The sequence below is a fragment of the Hemitrygon akajei genome, chromosome 21, assembly GCF_048418815.1.
Source record: "Hemitrygon akajei chromosome 21, sHemAka1.3, whole genome shotgun sequence".
NCBI classification, from domain to species: domain Eukaryota; kingdom Metazoa; phylum Chordata; class Chondrichthyes; order Myliobatiformes; family Dasyatidae; genus Hemitrygon; species Hemitrygon akajei.
Window position 1 is genome coordinate 50,863,307 of NC_133144.1, and position 26,089 is coordinate 50,889,395.

General features: G+C 39.0%; 1 protein-coding gene across 4 annotated transcripts in view; it reads right to left on the reverse strand.

The window, feature by feature from the left end:
* p4ha1b (prolyl 4-hydroxylase, alpha polypeptide I b) overlaps positions 1–26,089 on the reverse strand; it is a 100,544-nt gene that overhangs the window by 7,656 nt on the left and 66,799 nt on the right. For all 4 annotated transcript variants that reach the window (XM_073025391.1, XM_073025392.1, XM_073025393.1 and 1 more), the window contains exons 10-13: positions 14,507–14,606; positions 13,590–13,643; positions 9,674–9,739; positions 5,237–5,305 (exon numbers count right to left, since the gene is read on the reverse strand). In XM_073025391.1, the coding sequence (XP_072881492.1) occupies positions 5,237–5,305; positions 9,674–9,739; positions 13,590–13,643; positions 14,507–14,606 (289 nt within the window). The remainder of the gene's footprint in view (positions 1–5,236; positions 5,306–9,673; positions 9,740–13,589; positions 13,644–14,506; positions 14,607–26,089) is intronic.

Sequence of the window (26,089 nt, forward strand, 5' to 3'; positions counted from 1 at the left end):
GGGGGTGGGAAAGGATTGAGAATGATCAAAGTTCAAAGTAAATTTATTATCAAGTCCCCCTATACAACACTGAGGTTCATTGTTATGTGGCGATACTCAGTAAATTCATAGAATAATAACCATAACAGAATCAATGAAAGACCTCACCAAGTTGGGCGTTCAACCAGTGTGCAAATACAAAAAAAAAGAGAAATAACAACAAATAAATAAATAATAAATATTGAGAGCATGAGATGAAGTGAGTCCATAGGTGGTAGGAACATTGCAATGATGGGGCAAGTGCAGTTATCCCCTTTGATTCAAGAGCTTCATGATTGAGGGGTAATAACTGTACCTAAACCCATTGGGATTCTTCTGCCAAATTGGACTTGATGGGCTGAAGAGCAACTTCACGTGTTATAAAGAGTAAACCAATCATATAAATACAGCAAACTTTATCTATAATTATACAAACAAGAATTTAATTGGAAAGAAAATTATTGTTATATCCTGAACTGAGTATGCTGATTGTATCTAAACCTCAATGTCAGATAAATTCCCGGAGCCTTACCAAGTGTATCCTTGGACACTGTGGGAAGCTAGGGAAGATGCTGCAGGGTTTCTTGCAGAGATGTCTGTGTACAGCACTGAAACAGGCCCTTTTGCCCAACATCTAAGCTGAAGATGCCATGTATCATCGATAGGCACCAGTGAGATACAGGCAGACTGGAGGGTGTCTAATGTTGTACCTTTATCTAAGAAGTCTGTGGAGAAGCTTCACTAATCCATATGTTTTGGACTTGTCCGATTCTTGAAAAGTATTGGAAGGAATTTTTTCAAACTTTTTCGGCGCTTTTTAAAGTAAATTTTCAACCTAATCCTTTGACTGCCTTATTTGGTAATGTTGGAGGAAATTATATTATTTTGGAGACACACAGTTTGCATATTTTGGCCTTTATTTTTCTTATAGCCAGCAGGGCATTGTTGCTTAAGTGGAAGGATGCCACTCCGCCTACTGATACTCATTGGTTACATGATGTTATGTCTTGCTTAAATTTAGAGAAGATTCGCTGTTCAATTTCTGAACCTAGACAAGACTTTTTTTTTTAAAACATTGTGGGGACCTTTTTTGAACTACTTTCAAAATCTTTCATTTGCTATTAAGCACAGATGTTGGCTAATAATATGTTTTACGATAAGAATTTTTTCCTTTTCTTTCTTTTTGAACCAAACAGCTGTTTTTCCCCCCCGGTAGTAGGTTTAGATTTTTTGTATAATATAATTATTTCTTTTCAATTTTATGTTTAAATTTAATCTATGGATATAGGGTAATTACACTTCATCTGTGATTTCAATATATTGTAATTGATATCTATATCTTACTGTACCCTGCATTCTTTTATGTAAGAAATTAATAAAAATATTGAAAAAGAAAGAAGGCTGCAAGGAAAAGTCTGAGAAATTCAGACTCATGAGCCTAACATCAATGGGGGATAAATCACTGAAGGGATTCTGAGACAGGATCTACATAGAAACACAGAAAACCTACAGCACGATACAGGCCCTTCAGCCCACAAAGCTGTGCTGAACATGTCCTTACCTCAGAAATTACCTAGGGTTATCCATAGCTCTCTATTTTTCTGAGCTCTTAAAAGACCCTATCGTATACACCTCCACTACCATCGCCAGCAGCCCATTCCACACACTCCCCACTCTCTGCGTAAAAAATGTACCCCTGACATCTCCTCTGTATCTACTTCCAAGCACCTTTAAAAATATGCCCTCTTGTGCTAGCCATTTCAGCCCTAGGAAAAAGCCTCTGACTATCCACATGATCAATGCCTCTCATCATCTTATACACCTCTATCAGGTCACCTCTCATCCCTCTGTCGCTCCAAGGAAAAAAGGCCGAGTTCACTCAACCTATTCTGCGGCATACTCCCCAATCCAGGCAACATCCCTGTAAATCTCCTCTGCATCCTTTCTATGGTTTCCACATCCTTCCTGTAATGAGGCGACCAGAACTGAGCACACTACTCCAAGTGGGGTCTGACCAGGGTCCTATATAGCTGCAACGTTACCTCTCAGCTCTTAAACTCAATCCCACAATTGATGAAGGCCAGTGCACCATATGCTTTCTTAACCACAGTCAACCTGCGCAGCAGCTTTGAGTGTCCTATGGATTCCGACCCCAAGATCCCTCTGATCCTCCACGTGCATTTGAAAAGGCAAGGACTGATAAGGGGTAGTCAGCATTGTCTTGTGAGTAGAAAATTATGCCTCACAAATTTGGTTGAGCTTTTTTTTTTAAAAAAAAAGTTGACCACGAAAAAAGGTGAGAGAAGTGCAACAGTCAATGTCTACGGGATTTTGTTTATTGAGATAAAACACAAAATAGGCCCTTCTGGCCCTTCGCGCCCTGCTGCCCAACAATCCCCCAATTTAAACCTAGCCTAATCATGGGACAATTTACAATGACCAATTAACCTACCAACCAGTACGTCTTTGGACTGTGGGAGGAAACTGGAGCACCCAGAGGAAACCACACAATCACAGGGAGAACGTACAAACTCCTCACAGGCAATGGCAGGAATTTAACCCAGGTCGCTTGTACTGTAAAGCATTGTGCTAACCACCACACTACCATGCTGCTAATGTTTTGACAAGATACCACATGGGAGGCTTGTCCAGAAAGTCACGTGGGATTCAGAGCAATCCAGCCAATTGAATATACAATTAGCCTGATGATAGGAGACAGAGGATTGTAGTGGATGGTTTCTATTTCAAACCAGAGTCCTGTAACCAGTGGTGCACTGCAGGGATCAGTGCCAGATTCACTGTTGTCTGTCAATTATATTAACAACTTGGATGAGAACATAGGTGGCATGGTTACTAACTCTATCAATAAAACCACCAAAGATTAATGAAGATTATCTGTGATAATAATGATCCAATGGGCCAAGGAATAGCAGATGGAGTGTAATCCTGAACTGGCATTGCAACAAAACACTGCAACCACAGTGACCATCATCTACAGCTAGGCTCGAGCTGCATATATTACCAATAGAAAATGTCGCAGTGCTGTCACTTGAATGAAATGCCAAATGTCTGTGCAGAAATAAATCATAATTTTTAATATCCCATTGTGTCAGAGACAATGGGTTTCCAACAAACGCTATTGCACGTTGACTCCATTGCTTTCAGAAAGATTCCTGCTTTTCTTGGCTACGTTTATCATGCACAACAGATGATGTTTGACCCTTTTAGATTAAGTGTTTAGAAAGGTCTGAAATGATTATGGTCTCTTTATAAATAAGCAGTATTACTTAAAAATGTAACCTAGCTCCCCACCAGAGAGAAAAAAAATTGGCAAGAAACTATTTCAAGATTGGAAAACTGGTTCTAATTGATGTTAAATGTATTAAATAAAAATAGCAACTAAAATACCATTGTGGCAGGAAACTTACATAATAAAAACTTCTGAAAGCTCTCTTGAATGTTCCTCCTACCCTTATTTTGCTTTTCTAATATTATTCTATACTTAGGGAAAATAATCCACTGCCTTGCCTTCATCCATTTTTCCAATAAGATACTCATTAAGATCCCTTAGTCTGTGCTAAAGTAACATTAACCAACAGAAATTGAGAACCATGTTATTTACATGGCTACTCTTAACTTTAGAGAAACTTTTTACTTAAGAGACACACAAAGAGTCTATAGAACTTGGGCAAAAAAGCAGTGAAGTTATGAATTACAGAGGAGGTACTTGCTGACATGAGGCAAATTAGAATGGGTAAGTTCTCAGGGCCTGACAAGGTGTCTGCTCAGACCCTGTGGTAGGCTAGTGCAAAAATTGCAGCGACCCCAGCAGAGATATCTAAGGTATTGTTGAAGTTGTACAAGACGTTGGTGAGGCCTAATTTGGAGTCTTGTTAGCAGTTCTGGTCACCTACCTTTTGGAAAGATATCAATAAAATTGAAAGAGTACAGAGAAAATGTACTACTATGTTGCCAGGACTTGAATGAATGGATGAATGGACTTTACTCCCTGAAGCGTAGGAGAATGAAGAAAGATTTGATAGAAGTATACAGAGTTGAGGGGTACAGCTAGGATAAAGGCAAGCACACTTTTTCCACTGAGGTTGGGGGAGGCTAGAATTAGAGGTCATAGGTTAAGGATGAAAGGTGAAATGACTTCTTCACTGAGAGGGTGATGAGAGTGTGGAACAAACTATAGCTAAAGAGGTGCATGCTGGTTCAATTCAACATTTAAGAGAAGTTCAGATGGGAAGGATATGAAGGATAATCATCCATGTGCAGGATGATGGGACTAGGTAGAATGATAGTTTGGCACAGACTTGAAGGAGCCAAAGAGCCTGGAGCTGTGCTGTAATTCCCTGTGCTATAAATAATGGCTATTATAATGAATTCTGCTGAAATCATTAATTCTGTTTCCATAGCAACAAGTACTCAGTGCTTCCACTATTTTGGCTCATACTTCAGATATCCATCATCATGCTATCCATCATAAGCTATCATGAAGGGGACCAGGATGGCAATGCTTGGTTGTTGGTAGGTAGGGTTAATACCTGACTTTCAAGAACACTTGTGAGTTATGTTCCGGCTGGACTTAGTCCTTAAACTGCTGGGGAACAGTGCAGAAAGAACAGGTGCTGTTTTCTCCTGGTAGGGATTAGTTTTTAGTTCCAAGTGCTCCTGCCATGTTTCGTCACCCTGTAACCTTATCCTTTAATTTCTCTGAATTATGGTGTATAAATGTCTCTCTCCAGTAGACTTCATCATGACTCCAGTATTCCTACTATTTTTTAATGTTTCTTAATTATACATATGATTTTTTTATGTTCTATCGCTGAGCAACAGTGAACCATCTGATTAGCCTATCAGAGTTCTCTTTGGGAACTAGCTCACTTGATCAGCATTTCTGATCTGGCTATTGTTCAGGACTGCACATAAAAAAAATCTCTGGTAGCTTGCTCCAATGCTCTCTGAAATTCATCTTGCTGGAACACAATGAAACAAGGACTCAATGTATAGATGTGCCTGTTGAACTTATGGCATGGACTGCTAACAAAGACTTTTATGTGGGAGAACGAGAGAACGAACATGTGAGGCAGAGGAAGCAGGTGTGCATGGGAGAACGAGAGAACACGAGAGAACGAATGTGTGAGGCAGAGGAACCAGGTGTTTGCACAGGCCTCCTGGCTGGAAAAGGAAAAGAGATGTGAATCAATCATACCTTTTGTGGCCAAACAGCTGCTCCTACTTCAGGGAAAACTGTGGCTCCTCCGGCTGCTACATCACTCATCTGACAGAATAAAAGCAGAAAATTAATATCAGATAATAGTGAGCACAGAAAATACGCTCGACACTACTCAGAATACAATGAAAGCTAGTCCCAGGTTCATATGATTAATATAATTTCCCCAAATAAAAATTAATAGACAACACTGTGTCTTTATTCCAGATGTTTGATATTTCAGAATGTAGTTATGTGAACGTTGAATTAGATAATTAAAAACCATGTATGTCAATGGTTCAGATGCATGGACCTGGTCCACTCTCATTCTGCTAATTTTACCAGAAAGAATTAAGAAAAAGGGAACACAAAGCAGAATTTCTACTAGAAAAAAAGAAAAAAAAATAACACACACATTTTCTAGGAGTGGGGAGACCTGAATCCTTCTTGCTTTAAAAATATATGACCCTGACTCTTCAAGATGTATCACGTATTATCTACTTCCCTTAAGTCAGCCTTACACTGCAAAGATTCTGTAGGGCTGAAAAAACTTTAATATAACCATATAACAATTACAGCACGGAAACAGGCCATCTCGGCTCTTCTAGTCCGTGCCGAACGCTTACTCTCACCTAGTCCCACCTACCTGCACTCAGCCCATAACCCTCCATTCCTTTCCTGACCATATACCTATCCATTTAAAAAAAATCTTACTCAAGTTAAATGAATACGGCTCTGTACTATGCCAAGGCACCCATATTTTACCCATTTTCCTTAAACTACACTCACGCCACAAAATAACTGACAGGGACATAATATTCAACACCTGATTCTGTTGTGGGTTTTTGCCTTTGTTGGCAGGAGAGGAACAGCTCCAAAACAGAGTTTCAAGTGGTGCTGAAATTAAACCCCGTGCTCTTGCCAATACACCAAAAATTATCCTAAATTGTAGAGTTCATGACTACTTCCACTTCTCACACACTTCTGTCTAATTAAAAGTTTGTTTTTCAAAGCTGAAAGGATGTTGTAATGTATTCTAGTATAGGACAAATGAAGAGCTTATTTTCTTGCTGATTTGCAGTAATTAGTTGCCAGTAAACAGCACAAGTCATCTAGCTGTCTGCATGAATGCTAGGTTGAATCCTTGCAGTGATGAACACAGATTGTTGTTCACGTTTTCAGTAAAATGTGTTTAATATATGTAATGTGGTAAGGTATCTCAACTTCTTTATAGGAGTGTTTCATCAAAAACTGATATCTATCCCAATAAAGATTTTAGAGCAAATGACCAAATGCTGTCAAAAAAGTTATCTTAAAGAAGTAGAAAAACTAAGGAGTTTAAGGAAGAAACTTCAGAGCCTAGGGATCTGGCTGCTGAAACTATAGTTGTCAATAGTCAAATTGTCAAATAAATGCAGGAATGTTCAAGGAGTCACACATAAAGGAGTATAGATACAATAAAAAGTTGAGAAATTTAAAACAAAGCATTGTTTAATTAGGTAACATAAATCAAGAAGTACAAGGGGGTGATGAGTGTGGGATGGACAAAGATGAGGATAATAAGGAAAACTAGTTAGGAATGAGTTGGAATTATCATTGTTTAAATGTAGAGAAAAGTGGCAGCTAATTTATGTATGACAAGGTCCCAGAAAGAATAGAGAACAATTAAATAATGTTTTCTTTGCTGGGTTTCATAGAAATAAACTTATATGGCACAAGAGACCTTTCAGCCGATGACCTTGTTCTAATTACACTCTGCTTTCGTAGGATGACAAATAATTTATCATCTCACTCTTTCTATTCATCCAGTGGAACACCTGGTTTTGCTTTGCACTGCCCCATGAAACTTTGCTAAGATTGTATATTCATGAAAATCCTGCTGTGTTTCAGAAAATAATTGCAGGCCAAATGTACAAATGTTTCTACACATTCAAAATCCATGTGTAGGTCAGTGTTTATTCTTGAGAATTACTGCTTTAGCACTTTCAAAAAGCTGGCCAAACTTTTGATCATTAGTCCATTTTTTGTAATCCAGCTCTCGGTGTGAGTTGAATTCTCCTGTGTTTTACACAAACCCAGAAATACTTACATCAGGATTCCACAGAAATGCAACCAATAGATAATAAACTGAAGCCAAGATTCAAAAATCAAATTTAAGTATCAGGAGAAATGTGGCTAGACTAACAGGATAAGACAGTAAAAGACCAGTGGCCAACTATTAAAGGATCAATACATAAAAGAAATACTGATCCCTTTAATGGAAAATCACCCCAACCCCCCAAAAAGTAGTTCAGTCATGGCTAACATGAGAAGTTTAAAAATAGTACTAGATGGGAAAAAAATGTAGAATGTTGACCAAAAAAAAAAACAGAAATCTATGCACTGGGAGAATTGCAGAGCTCAGCAAAGGAGGAAAGTAAATAGAACACTTGAATAATCTACTGAGAGAAACAATACAAAATGGTAACAGTGAGCCTTTGGAATTTTTTACTCAACAGTTTTATAAATGTTCAGTCATTCTGTATTTAATATTATTTTCAGTTCCGGATATTAACAAAATTAAAGAATATGTGCAGTGGATTCCAGTTAACTGGGGCATCAATTGGTTAAACGGGGCAGCCAATTATTTGGGACAACATTTAAAGAACAAAAATCAAGAAAATAGCTGGGATTCCCTTCAGTTATTTGGGACACTATGCCACTTAATTAGGTCAGGAGCTTACTGCCAAACAGTTTCTAACTGGCATCAGTCACATGCACTTGTGTGGCGATTAGACACCAACATGCTTTTAAATATCCTTAATTGCATGTACTTGTGTGAAAGAAGCAGTGATTTTTGTCACTGATAGTTGCAAGAAATAAGCAGTAACTGGACAGTTCAGGGACCATTTTGCTCTTTATGGTTTCAAGCATCCAGGTTTGGAGATGCCAGAAGTGGCCGGCAGTGAAACAATTTCATTACTTCAACAAGTTAGGTAATTACGAAGAATTTGAAGGCATCAGCAATCATCTGGAATGTTACAATGAAAATGAAGATTTGGAGGAAGCAATCGATGAAAGTATTCCATGAAGGCAGTCCATTTACAGTCAAGAATACAGCAGCATACAATAAATGAATTCCTCTGTCAATAAATAGTAGGAACTAATATACAGTTCTCTAGTAGTATTGGTAGTGTTCTAATTTGTTCTGTGTTTCATTTAAATACATAATTTGTTATTCAGTTAAATGGTAGTTTGTCTTTTTTAAAAAAAATACCTTTTTAACTATTTCCATGAAACTTTGGCTAATTGGAGCCAAATTGGCCAATTGGGCCAAAACGTACTGGTCCTGATGTGTCCCAGTCAACTGGCATCCTAGTTAGATGATGTTAAGGCAAAAGATCACCCATGTTCTTTTTGAACAAAACAGACACAAGGTATTGGAATAGCCCTGTACTAGTTGTACTTTTGTTTCATAATGCAACTGTCGCTGATGAATTAAACTTTGAAACAGGCAAAATTCATGTTCTTACATAGAAAACAAAATAGATGGTTAAGATGTGGACTGACTAAAAAGCATAAAGAAATAGTGTATCCAATGGAAAGATCAGAAGTCCTCAGAGCATGATTTCACTGGTGTGCCTGGTACCAGGAAAAACCCTGCTACTCAAATAATTGCACCAACTGACCTCAACATGCATTTGATGACCTTGTTTCATCCTATGGGCCAGCAATCACATATTCTTTACATTCAGACCTAATCACCAATGAAATAACTTTCAGCATATTGGAATTTCCATCCTATCCTTGTGCTTATTTCCATACTTTCAAAACACCAACTCTTCAGTCACAAGAGACTGAAGATGCTGGAGTCTGGATCAACAAGTCCAAATGAAGGTCTTGACCAGAAAAGATGGTTGTCTATTTCCTGCCATAGATGCTGCCTGGCTCACTCAGCTCCTCCAGCATCTTGTTTGTAACTCTTCAGTCATACTGTTGCTCAGTTACACAATCTCTTTACCAACTTCGTCCTTGAATTCCTCTTGGCTTACAAAAAAACTTTGATAATATCTTTTACAGTAGCAGAAGAAAACTAAGGATGCAATTTGTGTGGTTCTGCCAAAGTCCTGCACTTAAAGAAATTAGAATCAATGTGGAATGTTAAAACTCTTGTAACATGGCAGAATTTTGACAAACATATCTGCAGGGTCACTTTATGGAATGAAGCAAAACAGGATCAGGTGGGGTGGAGTGGAGAAAAGTTAAAGTGAATTGTTAATTGTCTCACATTAACAATTAAAATACAACAACTTTTATTTTGATGCACAAACAGAATAAAACTGCTCATTTACTGGCTGCAAAGGTTTTCTTAAATTCATAGGCAATGGCTCACATAAACTGGATCTTAAATTAACTGATCCTCATCAACCAAGCACACAACAAAAATACTTCACTTACGTAAAATAACCAGGTGGCAATCCTGTTTCCAGTGCCCAGTTCTTTAAAAGCATCAGGTTCATCTTTCTATAATAAAACCAAAGAATCTTTTATTGTTGCTGTTGCAATGTCTATTCTATAAGCCATGATATGCTTCTTTTCCAGTGCTAAGAATCACAATGGATTTATGCACAATTCCTTTCTCTACTCTTTAATGAGAAATGCTAATGTAAGAATATTTTCACAACTTAATTCACTTTTCCATAAAGTAGCAAATAAAGCAAATACACAAAGACTTTCATATTAATTTTCTTGCAGAACTCAATTTGAGAGTCACAGCAATTCTTTCTAGTAGCACAATGCAGGGCAAACAAAATTAAGGGATACACCATAATCAATTACACATCCTCCATCCAGCCATTTTGAATTCAACAATTTCAGATAACCAGCCTTTCGTGTTTGTATCAGAACTGCTCAGTTCTGATTCAAGATCATTACATCTCTTTCCATAGTGCATATATGTCAAACTCAAGGCCCGTGGGCCAAATCCGGCCCGCGGTGGAATTATCTTTGGCCCGCGAGATAATATCTAATTACTATTAAAGCTGGCCCCAGTAATCGAAGCGCCTATGGCGTATGATATGGCTAATGCTGAGTTTATTCAGGTACCAGGTTTTCAGGGTTTTTAGTGTTTATTCGGCAGTCTTCTTCATAAGAAACGGAATTTGTAAAGTGAAACACTTTGTAGTTATAGCAGAGACTGAGACACATGAGAGCAGGCTGAAAAAACGGAGGCAACGAAAGCTGCATTCGCACGCGTCCGACTGATCCGGTCCACATGAAGCTGCATTTTGCTCAATCCAGCCCGTGACCTAAAATGAGTTTGACACCCCTGCCATAGTGTTATTTCACCTGTGTGTATTTTCAGCATTCTTTGTTATTTCAGATTTCTAGCAATATGTTCTGCATTGTATAATTTCAAAACTGTTTTTATTTGCTGCCCTCAATCATTCCCCCAAGTAAAGACTCTTCTAGGTAGGTGAATTGTTTAAGCACCGGATAGCACCAACAACACTTCTATCATCTGGATTCTTTAGTTCTCCGCCCTATCACAGATATTCCCCCTTGTACTGGAAACTCGAAATGTGCCTGTTTTCTTCCTTTCTCAGTTCTGATGAAAGCCTTCAATCTGAAACATTAAATCTATTCCTCTCTACAGATATGTCTGAGCTGCCATCTCCAGTTTATGGTTTTGAAGTAAAATACACTATCATATTAAACTGGAGGATAATTATTTTTAGGCTTTTCCTCATTCAAGTCATCTATGCACCTGACATCCCACTAAAACAGACACAACATTCTGAACATGTTGAAAGAGGCTCATTCTTATTCAAGAAGACATTTTAATACCATCATACTTTATTGATTCTAATCCCCAAAGTTATTATTTTGGGGAAGCATTCCTTAACTGGAATATATAGGATAACCAGGAGGAGTCCCATGACCCCAACAAATAAATAGCAGAACAAAGAATGAAGGTTGGATAAAATCCTTCAGCACCTTACCAGTCAGTATAGCTGGGATGTAAAATAAAGGAGTTACAACACAGAATTTTAAAAGTTTCATTTTACAGTACAATTACTTATTTTTTTCCTTTTACTGCATTTACTTTATCAGACTTAAAGTTAAAATCATAAATCATTGTTCACTACAAATGTTACTGGAAAAAAAAATCACATCAAGCATTTTTGATTTATAATGGACATAACTAATCATCAAAACATCAGTAACAACGGTTTACAAATGGCTTAAGTTCCAACAGCCAGAACTCAGCTTCCACAGATGCTGAACTCAACCAAATTAATATATTAAAAGACCACAGTTGATAGCTTTACTCTCAGTGGCCGCTTTATTAGGTACACTTGCTCGTTTTGCTAATATCAGATCAGCCAATCATGTGGCAGCAACTCAATGCATAAAAGCATGCAGACACGCTTGTTGTTCAGACCAAACATCAGAATGATGAAAAAAAATGTGATCCAAGTGATTTTGACTGTAGAAAGGTTATTGGGGCCAGGCAGGGTGGTTTGAATATCTCAGAAGCTGCTGGTCTTCTGGGATTTTCACACACAACAGTCTCTAGAGTTCATGGAGAATGGAGCAAAAAAAAACAAAAACCAAAAAAACGACAAATGTCAGTTCTGTGGGTGAAAATGCCCTGTTAATGAGAGAGGTCGGAGGCGAATGGCCAGACTGGTTCAAGCTGACAAAAACTCAATATAACTACGCATTACAACAGTGGTGTGCAGAACAGCATCTCTGAGCATACGAGTTGAACATTAAAGTGGATGGGCTACACAGCAGAAGACCAGACTGGGCCCCACTCCTGTACCTAATCAAGTGGATACTGAGTGTACATTGCATATGTTGGTCAAGCTATTCTGCCATTTTCAGAGAACACAATTCAAAGCATCTCTCTCACAACTGACAGCAGTTTTGCTTTACGGAACAAAGTTAAGGATCGAATGATTAATGTAGCTCATACATAATGTTCAAAGAACAAAACCCTTAACGAGCAAGAGTACAGTAATTTTGCAGCACACATCTGGAATATAGCCAAGTTCATTTTATCAATACATAAATCAAGTTGGTCAGCATTAATGGGCAACATTGATCTACACCCATTTAAGAATGTATCACTGCATAATGAAAATTAGCTCACCGAAAAAAATTATTTTAGCATAATGATAAAGAATTGCCAATCTAGTGAGAAGTAAAAGAAATAAAACCCAGTAATGATCTCACATAAACATTACAATGGTTAAAGCATATAGCATTAGGTACTTCTCAGAGGTGTTGATAAATGGGATACCTGTAGACACTAATTTATGTATTAATATATATGGAGATTGACAATGTACTCCATAATTCTCTCAGGAAATTAGCAAGTCAAAATTGTGGTGGATTCCAATTTAAAACTCATCTCTCTTTCGCAAAATAAAAACATCTTCCCATCTCACTGAAAAGATATTTTATATTGGCTCCTGAAATTACTAAGACAAACCAATCACCAAGTTTGCAATGATAAAATGTTCCAACTTTATGCTCATCAATCAGTTTGATTTTCCCAAATTAGGTGCTTCCTTTAGAGTTATAGAATTGTGGAATCATGGAAGCAGACCATTCATCCCACTCCAACCACGCCATTCAATGATCACCTTTCCAAATTAATTCCATCTCCCAGCACTTGGTTCATGGCTTTCTATAATCTGGGCAATTCAAGTGCTCACACAGACACTTGTTCAATACTGTCAGTGATCCAGCTTCAACCAATGTTTCCAGGTATTTACCACTCTCCAATTGAAGAAATCCTCTTCAGATCCCATATAGATCTCTTCCCCACTTACCCTAAATCTACGTCCTCTAGTTTATCAACTTCTGATACTGGGGAAAAGTTTCCTACAGCCTACCCTATCTACACCATTCATAATTTTACATACCTCATTCAAGTCCCTCATAGTGTGCTCTGCTCCAGAAAGTACAGATCTAGCATCTCCAGTCTGTCCTCGTAACAGAACTGTTCCAGCCCAGGCACTATCCCATTGAATCTCCTCTGCAGTCTCCTTTCTATGGCATGATGACCAGAACTGCATGTAATACTCCAGTCAATGTCTGACCAAGGCTTCGTGAAGTTGCAGCATAACCTCTCTACTTTTGTATTCAGTACCCTGATTAATGAAGGCTAGAATCTTATTGCGTTACATAGCCTTGTTGATTAATATTGATTAGGGTTGCTCTATCAATGCAGAGCAAATTTTATAGCACTGCTTTCCAGTGCAAACTCACGATGAGGCTCATAGTGCTGATAAGCACCATAATGACCCACTTGAAAAAAAAAACAACAAATGGAGAAAAAGATCTGAAAAATAACACTTACCCGTCCAAAGTCAAAATGAGGCTCGTACTGGCCACCAACCCCATAATTGGCAACCTGTTCAAAAGGAGAAGTCATACCAAACCAGTCAAATGCTCAGTATTTCTCAGAGGATAATTTACAGGATCAAAGTACAGTGAAATGTGTATTAATAAAGCAGATGGTACAAAAGGTTTTGTTAAACTGGAACTGGAATGTATGCTTTGCATTGTATTTTAATTTCACTAATATCAACACGAAACCTGTTCTAACAAAATCCAGTATCTTTCATCTTTTTGGCTAACTGCAGTTTACTTTTGTATTAATGAAGTGTGGGGAACTGCTAATGTGGGGAAGAGCAACAACTGTTGTACAGCCCAGCGTTCTCCTGTGACAAAAAACATTCATTGACATGACTGAAGTTCTGGCAAAGATGAGGCTATTCCCTATTAAGCAATGGTTGAAATATAGCTTTATGATGGACTTTAGTGTGAAGACATTATGTGGTAATGCTGATGGTACAGTTCACACAATGGAATGTGGATTTTTTTTGGTCTGGTGAAAGATCTTCCAACAGAATTGAAAAGAATGATAGTCAGAGACAAGAAAAGAAGCTTCAATTTCTCACTCCACAGGTACTAACCTAACTTGCTGATTATTTCAAAATTATTTCTAGTTTCCAGAATCTGCATTATTTTGCTTTAACTTCACTACTAAAGGTGGGTAAGGAGGCAGCCTTAAAATTCTTTCCTTAATTAATTTTAGAAAGTGTTCTCCCTTAACTAGATGCTGTTCTGTTAGTACTGCCAAACTGTAATCTGCTATTTTTAATGTATATTTGGAACAAGGGTCTGCAGTAGTTATCAACATAAATATTCACTTCCCTATTTATGAGGGCTTGCTCTCAGATCTTTTTGCTCAATGTTTAGTTCAGCACCTACCTGCAGTTCTTCTGCCGTGGAAACGTCAAGCCCCGTGATGTCTTCTATTCTCTTGTTAATACGACTTATTACAGGATCCTCATAACCTGACAGCCAAGCACTGGGCAGAGGCAAAAATATGTTTGAGTTATCCCTTATTATCTACACAGACATCAATATTTCTATTAAAAAACATCTCTCAGTAGAGTTCATATGTTCTTAGTACTGTACTTCATTTATCCTACAGTTGCATTTGTATTAGTTTGAAAATCACACTAGATAATTTTAGAATATCTCAATAAGATCGCCCTCTGCACTTTAACTCTTTATTAACCACTGCTTGTCATGTCCAGAAATTTGTCCAGTCAAGAAACCATGATGAATGCACAGTCTTTTCCAACTACGTGACTAACTCCTAGATATGAATTCACAGCAATAAATGTCATGTGAAGTTATTTTCATATTTCCTAATAATAATTGAGGCATCTCACTAGCTCATGTCTTTGCCAACCAACAGCCCCATTCCTTCATTTATTTCCTTGTAACCTAGCATTGACATTCCTCCCCTTCCAATTCTTTCACCATTCACCTACATCAGGGGAAACTTACAGCAGCTAATTAACAAACCACTCAGTTTATTCTTTGCAATTTGGAAGGAAATCCAGAACATCCACATGGACGTAAGGAGAGCACGTGAAATTCACACTGTCAATACCAGATGCCAAGATCAGTCGGGGTCACGGGATCTTGCAAAAGCAACAGTACTTTCTGCTTTACTGTGCTGTCCAAACACTCAAGAGCTTGGACAACATTATCATGATACTGGACTCTCATAACTTGTCTACAGTTATGCTCAAGACTGAGTCAAAAGCCAAAGAAAACCTACAATGCTAATCAGGTGGGCCTGAACTATAGGGAAGAAATGGATGGGTGCGAGGAAAAGAGAAACAGAAGCAAATTTAGTTTACGCAGTAGAAATGCTTAAAGAATTTGGTCGCAGTATTACCACATACCAATGAACTACAGAAAATTTTAATTCCTTGATAACAAAGATGAATGCTGTGCTGACGTTGCTCAGTGGTCATGTTGCTGCATCATCTTTTTCATGCACACCATTCACTTAACACAGAGCTGAAATAACTGGAATAACTTAATGGAGTCTGCTCACAAATTTTTTTTAAATTGCTTCAAAAATACAAATTCTATGTAAAATACCTTCCCAGAACCAATCTGATCACAACCGGTTTACTATACAACTCTGTGCAATAAACTGCCTTTGTTTGACCTAATCAATAGATTATAATTTGTGTGTGAATCTTGGTTTAGAGGTTCAATTTCCCCCCCCCCCCCCCCCCCGCAAATCAGAAGCTTGTGACCTTAACCTTAGTACAGAGATTTATATAATGAGTCGGTACTTGAGTGCTGCATTGGGAGAGTATTGCAATTATCAAGGCTGTAACAGTTCAATTTTGCTTGATAAATGATCCTGTGAAATGTCTTGGGACATTTTTAATGCATTAAAAAACAAGCAGTGTTTGTTACTATTGGTTTGCAGATGTTAAATAAAACCTATCTGCCCTCACAGCCTGACATAAAAGATTGCACAGCACTATTTTGAAATGATTTCTGCTGGGTCCTGGCTAATGGTCAAAGTTGAAAGTAAATTTATTATCAAAGTATGTATGTGTCACCATTTCCTACCCTGAGATTCATTTTCTTGCAGGCATTCACAACAAAAAAAAAAACAATAGAATCAATGAAAAACTATACATAACAACTGACAAACAACTAATATGCAAAAGAAGAGAAACTGCAAATACAAAAAAAACGAGACAAATAATAATAACATCATGAGATGAAGAGTCCAGGAAAGTGAGTCCATAGGTTGTGGAATCAGTTCAGTATTTAGATGAGTGAAGTTTTATCCACGCTGGGTCAGGAACCTGATGGTCGAAGGGTAATAACTGTTCCTGAACCTGGTGATGTGGGAGCTAAGGCTTCCTTTCTGATGGCAGCAGTGAGAAGACAGATTATGGATGCTGCTTCCTTGCAGATATGTTCGTTATCTCCTAACCGGCATCATTATAATTAGGTTATTGGGATATTTATCTTAGTATCATTTGAAGAACCTTGTTTTTTGCGAACTTGCTGCTGCATACCCAAAATTACAGCTAAGAAATAAGAAATAGGAGCAGGAGTCGGCCATCTGGCCCATCAAGCCTGCACCGCCATCCAATAAGATCATGGCTGATCTGGCCATGGACTCATCTCCACCTACCTGCCTTTTCCCCATAACCCTTAATACCCCTACTCTACAAAAATCTATCCAACCTTGTCTTAAATATATTTACTGAGGTAGCCTCCACTGCTTCATGGGCAGAGAATTCCACAGATCCACCATTCTCTGGGAAAAGTAGTTCCTCCTCATCTCCGTCCTAAATCTACTCCCCAGAATCTTGAGGCTATGTCCCCTAGTTCTAGTCTCATCTAGTGGAAACAACTTTCCTGCCTCTATCTTACCTATTCCTTTCATAGTTCTAAATGTTTCTATAAGATCTCCTCTCATTCTTCTGAATTCCAGCAAGTACAGTCCCATGTGACTCAATCTCTCCTCATAGTCTAATCCCCTTATCTCTGGAAGCAACCTGGTGAACCTCCTCTGCACCGCCTCCAAAGCCGGTATATCCTTCCTCAAGTAAGGAGAACAAAATTGCACACAGTACTTGAGGTGTGGCTTCACCAGTACCCTGTACAGTTGCAACATAATCTCCCTGCTCTTAAATTCGGTCCCTCTAGCAATGAAGGCCAATATTCCATTTGCCTTTTTGATTGCCTGCTGCACCTGCAAACCAACTTCTTATGATTTGTGCACAAGCACTCCCAAGTCCTTCTGCACAGCAGCATGCTGCAATTTTTTACCATTTAAATAATAAACTGCTCTTTCATTTTCCCTTCCAAAGTGGATGACCTCGCATTTACCAACATTGTACACCATCTGCCTGACCCTTGCCCACTCAACCTATCTTTATCTCTCACAGACTCTCTCTATCTTCTGCACAATTTGCTTTTCCACTCAATTTAGTATCATCAGCAAACGTAGATACACCACACTCGGTCCCCTCTTCCAGATTGTTAATGTATATCTTGAACAGTTGTGGGCCCAGCACCGATCCTTGCAGCACACCGCTCACCACTAATTGCCAACCGGAATAACACCCATGTATCCCAACTCTCTGCTTTCTATTAGTCTTACCATGTGGAATTTTTAAATTGACATAAATAAATAGCAGCTTAATCCTACTACAAGCTGATCTTAGAACTTGTGTGCGTAAATCTGAAATCAAAATTGAAGGACTGATACCACAGTAAGAATGATATTCTTTGGATTAAATATTTTGATGTTAATTACTTCTACTACAAGATTTCTTCAAACAAAATTTTCAAATCAAGAGTAATCTAGAATTTTTGAGCATTCTAAAAATACTATAACATTGTTATTATTATTGCATTGAGTTAAATTTGTCCCTAATTTTGGGAACTTATTAACTGAAAGTGTTAATATCTTTATTAGAATGGCACTCTTGTGCCAATGTTTCTCAAGCTATCCTAGCAATAAAGTCTAGCCTCAACTTGTCAATTTCAACCTAGAACCACATTTTATATATATCTTCAGCCAGCAGTTTGATATGCTTGGATTCTATGATTTTGTTATGGCATGTCTCATTGGTAAGGAAACACTTAAGCCACTACAGCAGAATCTGTTTGAATCAATTAATCATTGAACAGTCTGGCTTTTATACAACACTAGTCTAAGTTCCAACAATAAACTCACAAAGAACAAAAGCTTAAACTTCTATGTAAGAGCAAATAACAATTTATCCAAACATTTTTTCCTAAAGTTAGTTGGCCTCATTTTTGGTTTACATGACAAATGAATAATCCTGATAGTAACATAAGATAGTAAGACAGTTGTGGCTACTGATCAAATTCCATGCCACCAGTAGGAGAAAGGAAAAGCTCAAACTATAAGAATACCTTCAGGGAAGGCTGAATCAAAGGAAATACATTAGGTTAGTTCTTTGAATGGACCTCTACTTTAAAGTTATCTGCATTTCTACAGATAAAACTAAAACCATTATCAACAATTGGAGAAAGAATCTTTTAGAGGAAGCACCTATCCATTCAAATAATCATTTACATAAAAAGCATACATTTGTTATATTTTATATTTGAACAAGAATGAAAACTAAAATCTGCACTCCCAAAGTAATATCGGAATCTCAAGTTCAAAAGTGCAACCCAGTTCTCTCTGCTATGTATCGTAATGCTTGGAGTGTGCTTAATCTTTGAGGTGAATAGCCTTCTAGCTCTTCATTGCGCCAAGAAAATGGAAAACTCATAAGACACTAAATTAAACATCAACAGACATCTGGCCAAATCTAGAAGACAGAGGACAATTCATTGCTTTTATTTTGAAAAGGAAAATGCTTTTGATTCAAGTTGAGAACGATTATTTAGGCCACTTTTCACAGCTGTTTAAATTATTTCCCCTGTTTTCTTTGAGATTGAGCTGCTTGCATTGACACGTAGCAGAGCACCAAATAAACTCAACTTAATCTGTGCCAACCATAGATGCTTCATTGCACACCGAGTTATTTTCCATCTGCAATCTACATACAGACAGGAATGTTCATTCATACCAACTCTGGCATGTATAGTTGACTTCTTGAAAATACATTCAAGCAACCTTTACAAGAAAATTACATGCAACCTCCAAACTGCCTGGTACGGAAACTAACCTGAAAAAAAAAAGTGGGCTCTGATAAGCCACAAGGATTCTGTCAAAGTCTCATAAATAACCCATCAGAAGATTATCAAAACCCAGCAGAGTTAGGTCTCTGTACATTGTACCAACTGATGGGGTTCCTCATGAATGGATAAAACCAGCACTTACCATTTTCCAGTAAATATGATTAACAGGAACAATACTGGGACCATCCAAGTCTTAGGCTCATTTTAAGTGCAGTACACTAAGTGTCCACTTTATTAGATAAACCCATGTTTATTAATGCAAATATCTGATCAGCCAATCATGTGGCAGCATCTCAATGCATAAAAGCTTGCAACCATGATCAAGAGATTCAGTTGTTGTTCAGATCAAACATCAGAATGAAGAAGAAATGCAATCTAAGTGACTCTGACTGTGGAATGATTGTTGGTGCCTGACGAGGTTGTTTGAGTATCTCAGAAAATGATTTCCTGGGATTTTCACATGCAACAGTCTCTACAGCAGGGGCTTCCAACTTGGGGTCCATAGACCCTTTGGTTAATGGTAGGGGTCCAAGGCATAAAAAGGTTGTGAACCCTTGCTCTAGAGTTTACAGAGAAAGGGATGATAAACAAAAAACACATCTAGTGAGCAGCAGTTCAGTGGGTGAAAACTCCAAGTTAATAAGAGGTCAGAGGAGAACAGCCAGACTGGTTCAAGCTGAGAGGAAGGCAACAGTAACTCAAATAACCATGTTCTAACAGTGGTGTACAAAAGAGCATCCACAATACATCGAACTTTGAAGTGGGTGGGCTACAGCAGAAGACTACGAACATACACTCAGTGGCCACTTTACACAGTACCTCCTGTTCCTAATAAAGTGGCCATTGGGTATATAATAAATGATAGGTGGGAGTGAGCCACCTAGGGTGAGAGTAAACCCAAGGAATGTTTTGGTTGCCTAAAGATTGGCTACCTTGTTTCCTGAGAAGGATTAGAGTTCTATGGCAATATTTGCTTTCATTCACGGGTTTAAATAATGGAGCGTTCAGAGGAGGAAGGCTAATGTGACTCATTCGGTTTCAAACTACACCATAAATAACATTAAAATCGCTACTGTAAAAACATGCTTAAATACATATGTGGAATGTGAGCTATTCTCCCTGATCTTGCTGAAACAGCCCAAGGTGATTTTCTTTGAAATTACTTCACCATCTCAAGAGGAGGTGGCCTCTCCTCTATGAAATAGCATAGGCAGCATGCCACATCATGGAATTTGCTGTCCTGATACAACACATTTACACACAAGCAGGTAAATGGTAGCTCTCAGCCAACAGTAAATAACAAGCCCTTGAGGTCCAGGTGCAACCTTCTATTCGGTAGAATGTGCTGCGCAGCTTTTGTTTTCTACTCTTGCAGATTATGTACACAGACCCCACAGAATCGTATAACACAGCACATGATGTAATGTTGACCCTATAACCTACTCCAACGCTTCCCTCCTACTCAGTCCTCCATTTTTTTCTTTCATCCACATGCCTACATAAAAGTGTCTAAAATCCCCCTAATGTACCATCCCCCACCATCACCTCGGCAGTGCATTCTACCTCATTACACTGCAAAATCTACCTCATTACACTTTCTTCCAACAATATTGGAGACAAATTTGTAACTTTATAGCCTCATAATTAGTTACAATATCGGCCACTTTACACGCTCAACAAATGTAGTCTATATAGTTACTCTATACAGCTCTTCAACCTTTATCTTCTAAGAAGATAAAGTACTTCCTAAGAAGGTTGGCGTCATTCAATGTCAGTGGTGAGATGCTGAAGATGTTCTATAGGTCAGTTGTGGAGAGCGCCCTCTTCTTTGTGGTGGCGTGTTGGGGAGGAAGCATTAAGAAGAGGGACGCCTCACGTCTTAATAAGCTGGTAAGGAAGGCGGGCTCTGTCGTGGGCAAAGTACTGGAGAGTTTAACATCGGTAGCTGAGCGAAGGGCGCTGAGTAGGCTACGGTCAATTATGGATAACTCTGAACATCCTCTACATAGCACCATCCAGAGACAGAGAAGCAGTTTCAGCGACAGGTTACTATCGATGCAATGCTCCTCAGACAGGATGAAGAGGTCAATACTCCCCAATGTCATTAGGCTTTACAATTCTACCGCCAGGACTTAAGAACTTTTTAAAGGCTATTATTAATGCTTTTGAGATAGTGATTTAGATGCATATCATATTTTTTTTACTGAGTTAAGTATTGTATGTAATTAGTTTTGCTACAACAAGTGTATGGGACATTGGAAAAAAGTTGGAATTTCCCCATGGGGATGAATAAAGTATCTATCTATCATTAAAATGAACTACTTAGAGTATTTTACTGTTGGTGCAAGGCCATTATAGTACATTCAGTTAGCAAGTTTCCTGTGGCTGAGGGGAATTCCAAAATAAACTCCAGTAATGCTGATGACGGGGAAGATACAGCTTTAAAATGGCTAATTCCAGTTAAGTTTTTTTAAAAATCAAGGTTACTTTGGAATTGCCAACTTGAGAATCACCTATTGAGCACCTGTACTACCTTCGTGCCGCTTTGACTGATAACATTAGAAGGTAACATGGTAACGTAAGTGTATACAATAACATAAACTGCTGGATGGATACGTGAGTAGAAAAGGTTTCAAGGGATAATGGCCAAATGCAGACAAATGAGACTGGCTTAGATAGGCACATTGACCAACATGAGCAAGTTTTCAAGGTATATTACTCTATAATTTCCTTCTTTAAGCTTCATTGTAGGGTGGGAGGTACAATACAGTAGAAGGTTGCTCACTCACTACCTTTAATTCCTTCTATTTGGTAGCATGCCAGGTTATTATGGGTCCAAATCACAACCGCACAAGGGAATGTCACCATCTCTTTCACTTCTTTTCCTTCAGTTACCAAATGTACATCTTGTGGAAGGGCCAACATTTAAATGCACTTCCATAACTTTCCTCTAGGAGATGGGGAATTGCCTTCTTTTTTTTTATTCTTGAAGCTAAATAGTATATGAAGCAAAGATTCCTCCTGGAGCCACAATGAAACATTGAAGGAATGTTGATATACTTTAAAGTCAGACTTCAGACATACTTGAAGAGATTTGGTGCATCTACATGTCCTTCATAAATCACATTTAGATGAATCTACAAATAAAGTCTATCTTTTAAAAAAAAACTAAAATTCCCAAAACCCTAAGATGAATGGTCAATGATATTTAGTTCTCCTCAGCACCATGGTAAGCCAGCTACCTTAATTATGTTGGTAAATTTACTAAATATTTTTGTGATTTGACCTCTGCCTTCTATCAGCCAGTATAGTGGCCAGAACCTGGTTCTAAATGTTATTTACAACAGGATCTATGAATCATTGTAAGGAACAGGGTTCAGTTAATTATCACTCTTCCCACAGCTCTCTACAACACCTATTTAATCAGTCATGTCAAGAAGTGCAACTCTTCAACTGGCCACTGGATTTCAAATGCAGACTAGGGAGTGATGGCTTTCTGTACACAACCAGTACTTTGAAATGCTGGTCATTGGTTAGAGTCAACTCCAAACCAACAAAGTATGAGGAAAGTCTGATGTCTGAAAACAAAAAAACATTTCTGTAGACTATTTAACAAAACATGCAGTTGTATACCATGAGTATCACCGAGTGCAAGATCCCACCAAATCCAAATTAAGTTCATCCATTTAAGCTATTGGATGCAGGAAGTAGCTAGCCATGGCAAGAGTCCTTGATGTTCACACTTCCAAGTGACAGAATTTCCCAAAATTTTAACACAAATAAACAATCCTAAAAATATCATCAAAAATAATTATTTGCCCAAGCTGTAGATTACTGAACATTATAATTGATGATCTGAAGATGCTAATCGTGTATGTAATTCAATGCAACACACACAAAATGCTGGAGGAACTCAGCAGGTCAAGCAACATCTATGAAAATGAATAAACAAGTCGATGTTTCAGGCCGAGATCCTTCATCAGAACTGGAAAGGAAGGGGGAAAAAAGCCAGAATAAGGAGGTGCGAGGCGGAAAAGGAGTACAAACTAGAAGGTGATAGCTGAAGCCAGGTATGTGGGGAAGAGGGGATGAAGTAATAATTTGGGAGGTGATAGGTGGAAAAGGGAAAGGGCTGAATAAGGAATCTGAAAGGAGAGTGCACCATTAGAGAAAGGGAAGGAGGAGTGGCACCAAGGGGAAGCTGATAGGCAGGTGAGGAAAAGAGGGAGGCCAGAATAGAAGAAGGAAGGGGGAGGGAAAAGAATTACTGCAAGGAGAACTTGATGTTTATGCCATCTAGTTGGAGGCTACCGAGATGGAATACAAAGGTGTTGCTTCTCCACCCTGAGAGCGGGCTCATCATGGCAGAAGACGAGGCCAGGGACCAACATGCTGGAATGGGAATAGGAATTAGAGAATTAAAATGGTTGGACACTGGGACATTCAGCATTTTGCGGATGGAGCACCTGACGAAGTGGTCCTCAAATTTACATCGGGTCTCATCAAAATAGAGGGGCTGCATTGGGAGCACTGAATACAGTAGACAAGCCCAATATATTTGCTGGTGAAATACTGCCTCATGAATGGAAGTGAGGGAGGAGATAAATAGGCAAGTGCAGCATTTCTGTTGCTTTCAGGGATACCTGCTAGGAGGGAGATTAGTGGAGAGGAATAAATGGACAAGATTATTTGATTTTGTCATTAAAAAAAAAATTGGATAGGTATATGGACAGGAAAGGAATGGAGGGTTATGGGCTGAGTGCAGGTCTGTGGGACTAGGTGAGAGTAAGCGTTTGGCACGGTCTAGAAGGGCCGAGATAGCCTGTTTCCGTGCTGTAATTGTTATATGGTTATAAGGAAGTCACAGAGGAAGTGATCTCTAAAGGAAGTGGAGAGTGGGGTGGGGGGGTGTAATGATATGTAATGTCATCTACCTGCTGAACAGTGTCTACGTCCACCTGGACAAGCCGGCGAGCACTGTGAGGGTCATGTTTTTTTGACTTCTCCAGTGCGTTCAACACCATCCGCCCTGCTCTGCTGGGTGAGAAGCTGACAGTGATGCAGGTGGATGCTTCCCTGATGTCGTGGATTATTGATTACCTGACTGGCAGACCACAATATGTGCGCTTGCAACACTGTGTGTCAGACAGAGTGGTCAGCAGCACTGGGGCTCCACAGGGGACTGTCCTGTCTCCATTTCTCTTCACCATCTACACCTCAGACTTCAACTACTGCACAGAATCTTGCCATCTTCATAAGTTTTCTGATGATTCTGCCATAGTTGGATGCATCAGCAAAGGAGATGAGACGGAGTACAGGGCTATGGTGGGAAACTCTGTCACATGGTGTGAGCAGAATCATCTGCAGCTTAATGTGAAAAAGACTAAGGAGCTGGTGGTGGACCTGAGCAGGGCTAAGGCACCGGTGACCCCTGTTTCCATCCAAGGGGTCAGTATGGACATAGTGGAGGATTACAAATACCTGGGGATACGAATTGACAATAAACTGGACTGGTCAAAGAACACTGAGGCTGTCTACAAGAAAGGTCAGAGCCGTCTCTACTTCCTGAGGAGACTGAGGTCCTTTAACATCTGCCGGACGATGCTGAGGATGTTCTACGAGTCTGTGGTGGCCAGTGCTATCATGTTTGCTGTTGTGTGCTGGGGCAGCAGACACCAACAGAATCAACAAACTCATTCGTAAGGCCAGTGATGTTGTGGGGGTGGAACTGGACTCTCTGACGGTGGTGTCTGAAAAAGAGGATGCTGTCCAAGTTGCATGCCATCTTGGACAATGTCTCCCATCCACTCCATAATGTACTGGTTAGGCACAGGAGTACATTCAGCCAGAGACACATTCCACCAAGATGCAACACTGAGCGTCATAGGAAGTCATTCCTGCCTGTGGCCATCAAACTATACAACTCCCCCCTCAGAGTGTCAGACACCCTGAGGCAATAGGCTGGTCCTGGACTAATTTCCACTTGGCATTATTTACTTATTTATGGTTTTATATTGCTATATTTCTACACTATTCTTGGTAGGTGCGACTGTAACGAAACCCAATTTCCCTCAGGATCAATAAAGTATGTCTGTCTGTGGGATATGTTTGGTGATAGGATCCCATTGAAGATGGCAGAAGTTGTGGAAAATGTGTTGGATGCAAAGGCTCCTGGGGCGGTAGAAGAAGACAAGAGGAACTCTATCCCTGTTAAGGCAATAGTAAGATGAGGTACGCCGGGAATGTCTGGGAAATGGAGGAGATTTGGGTGAGGCAGCATCTATAGTAGAGGAAGGGAATCCCTATTTTGAAGGAGGAGATCTGTTAAGGAAAGCCTCATCCTGGGAACAGAGGTGGCAGAGACAAAGGACCTAAGAAAAGGAAATAGCATTTTTACAGGAGTCCAGAGAGGAGGTGTGGTCATGATTGCCGTGGGGATCAGTAGGTTTATAAACGATATTGGTTGACAGTTTGTCTCCAGAGATGGCGACAGAGTGATCGAGAAAGTGGAGATATGTCAGAAATGGACCAAGTGAATTTAAGGGCAGGGTTGAAGTTGGAGGCAAAGTTGATGGAAATGACAAACTCAGCATGGGTGCATAAAGCAGCACCAATTCAGTCGTCCATGAGTTGGGGAGCTTTACTAGGGAAGGCTTGGAACAGGGACTGTTCTATGTAGTCAGCATATCTAATTAATATCACAATCTGTTCAAATTACATTTCACAGGGAAAACCCAAACACATCCTTAGAAGTATTCAAATTAGCACTCATAAACAATGGGTAAAACCGTA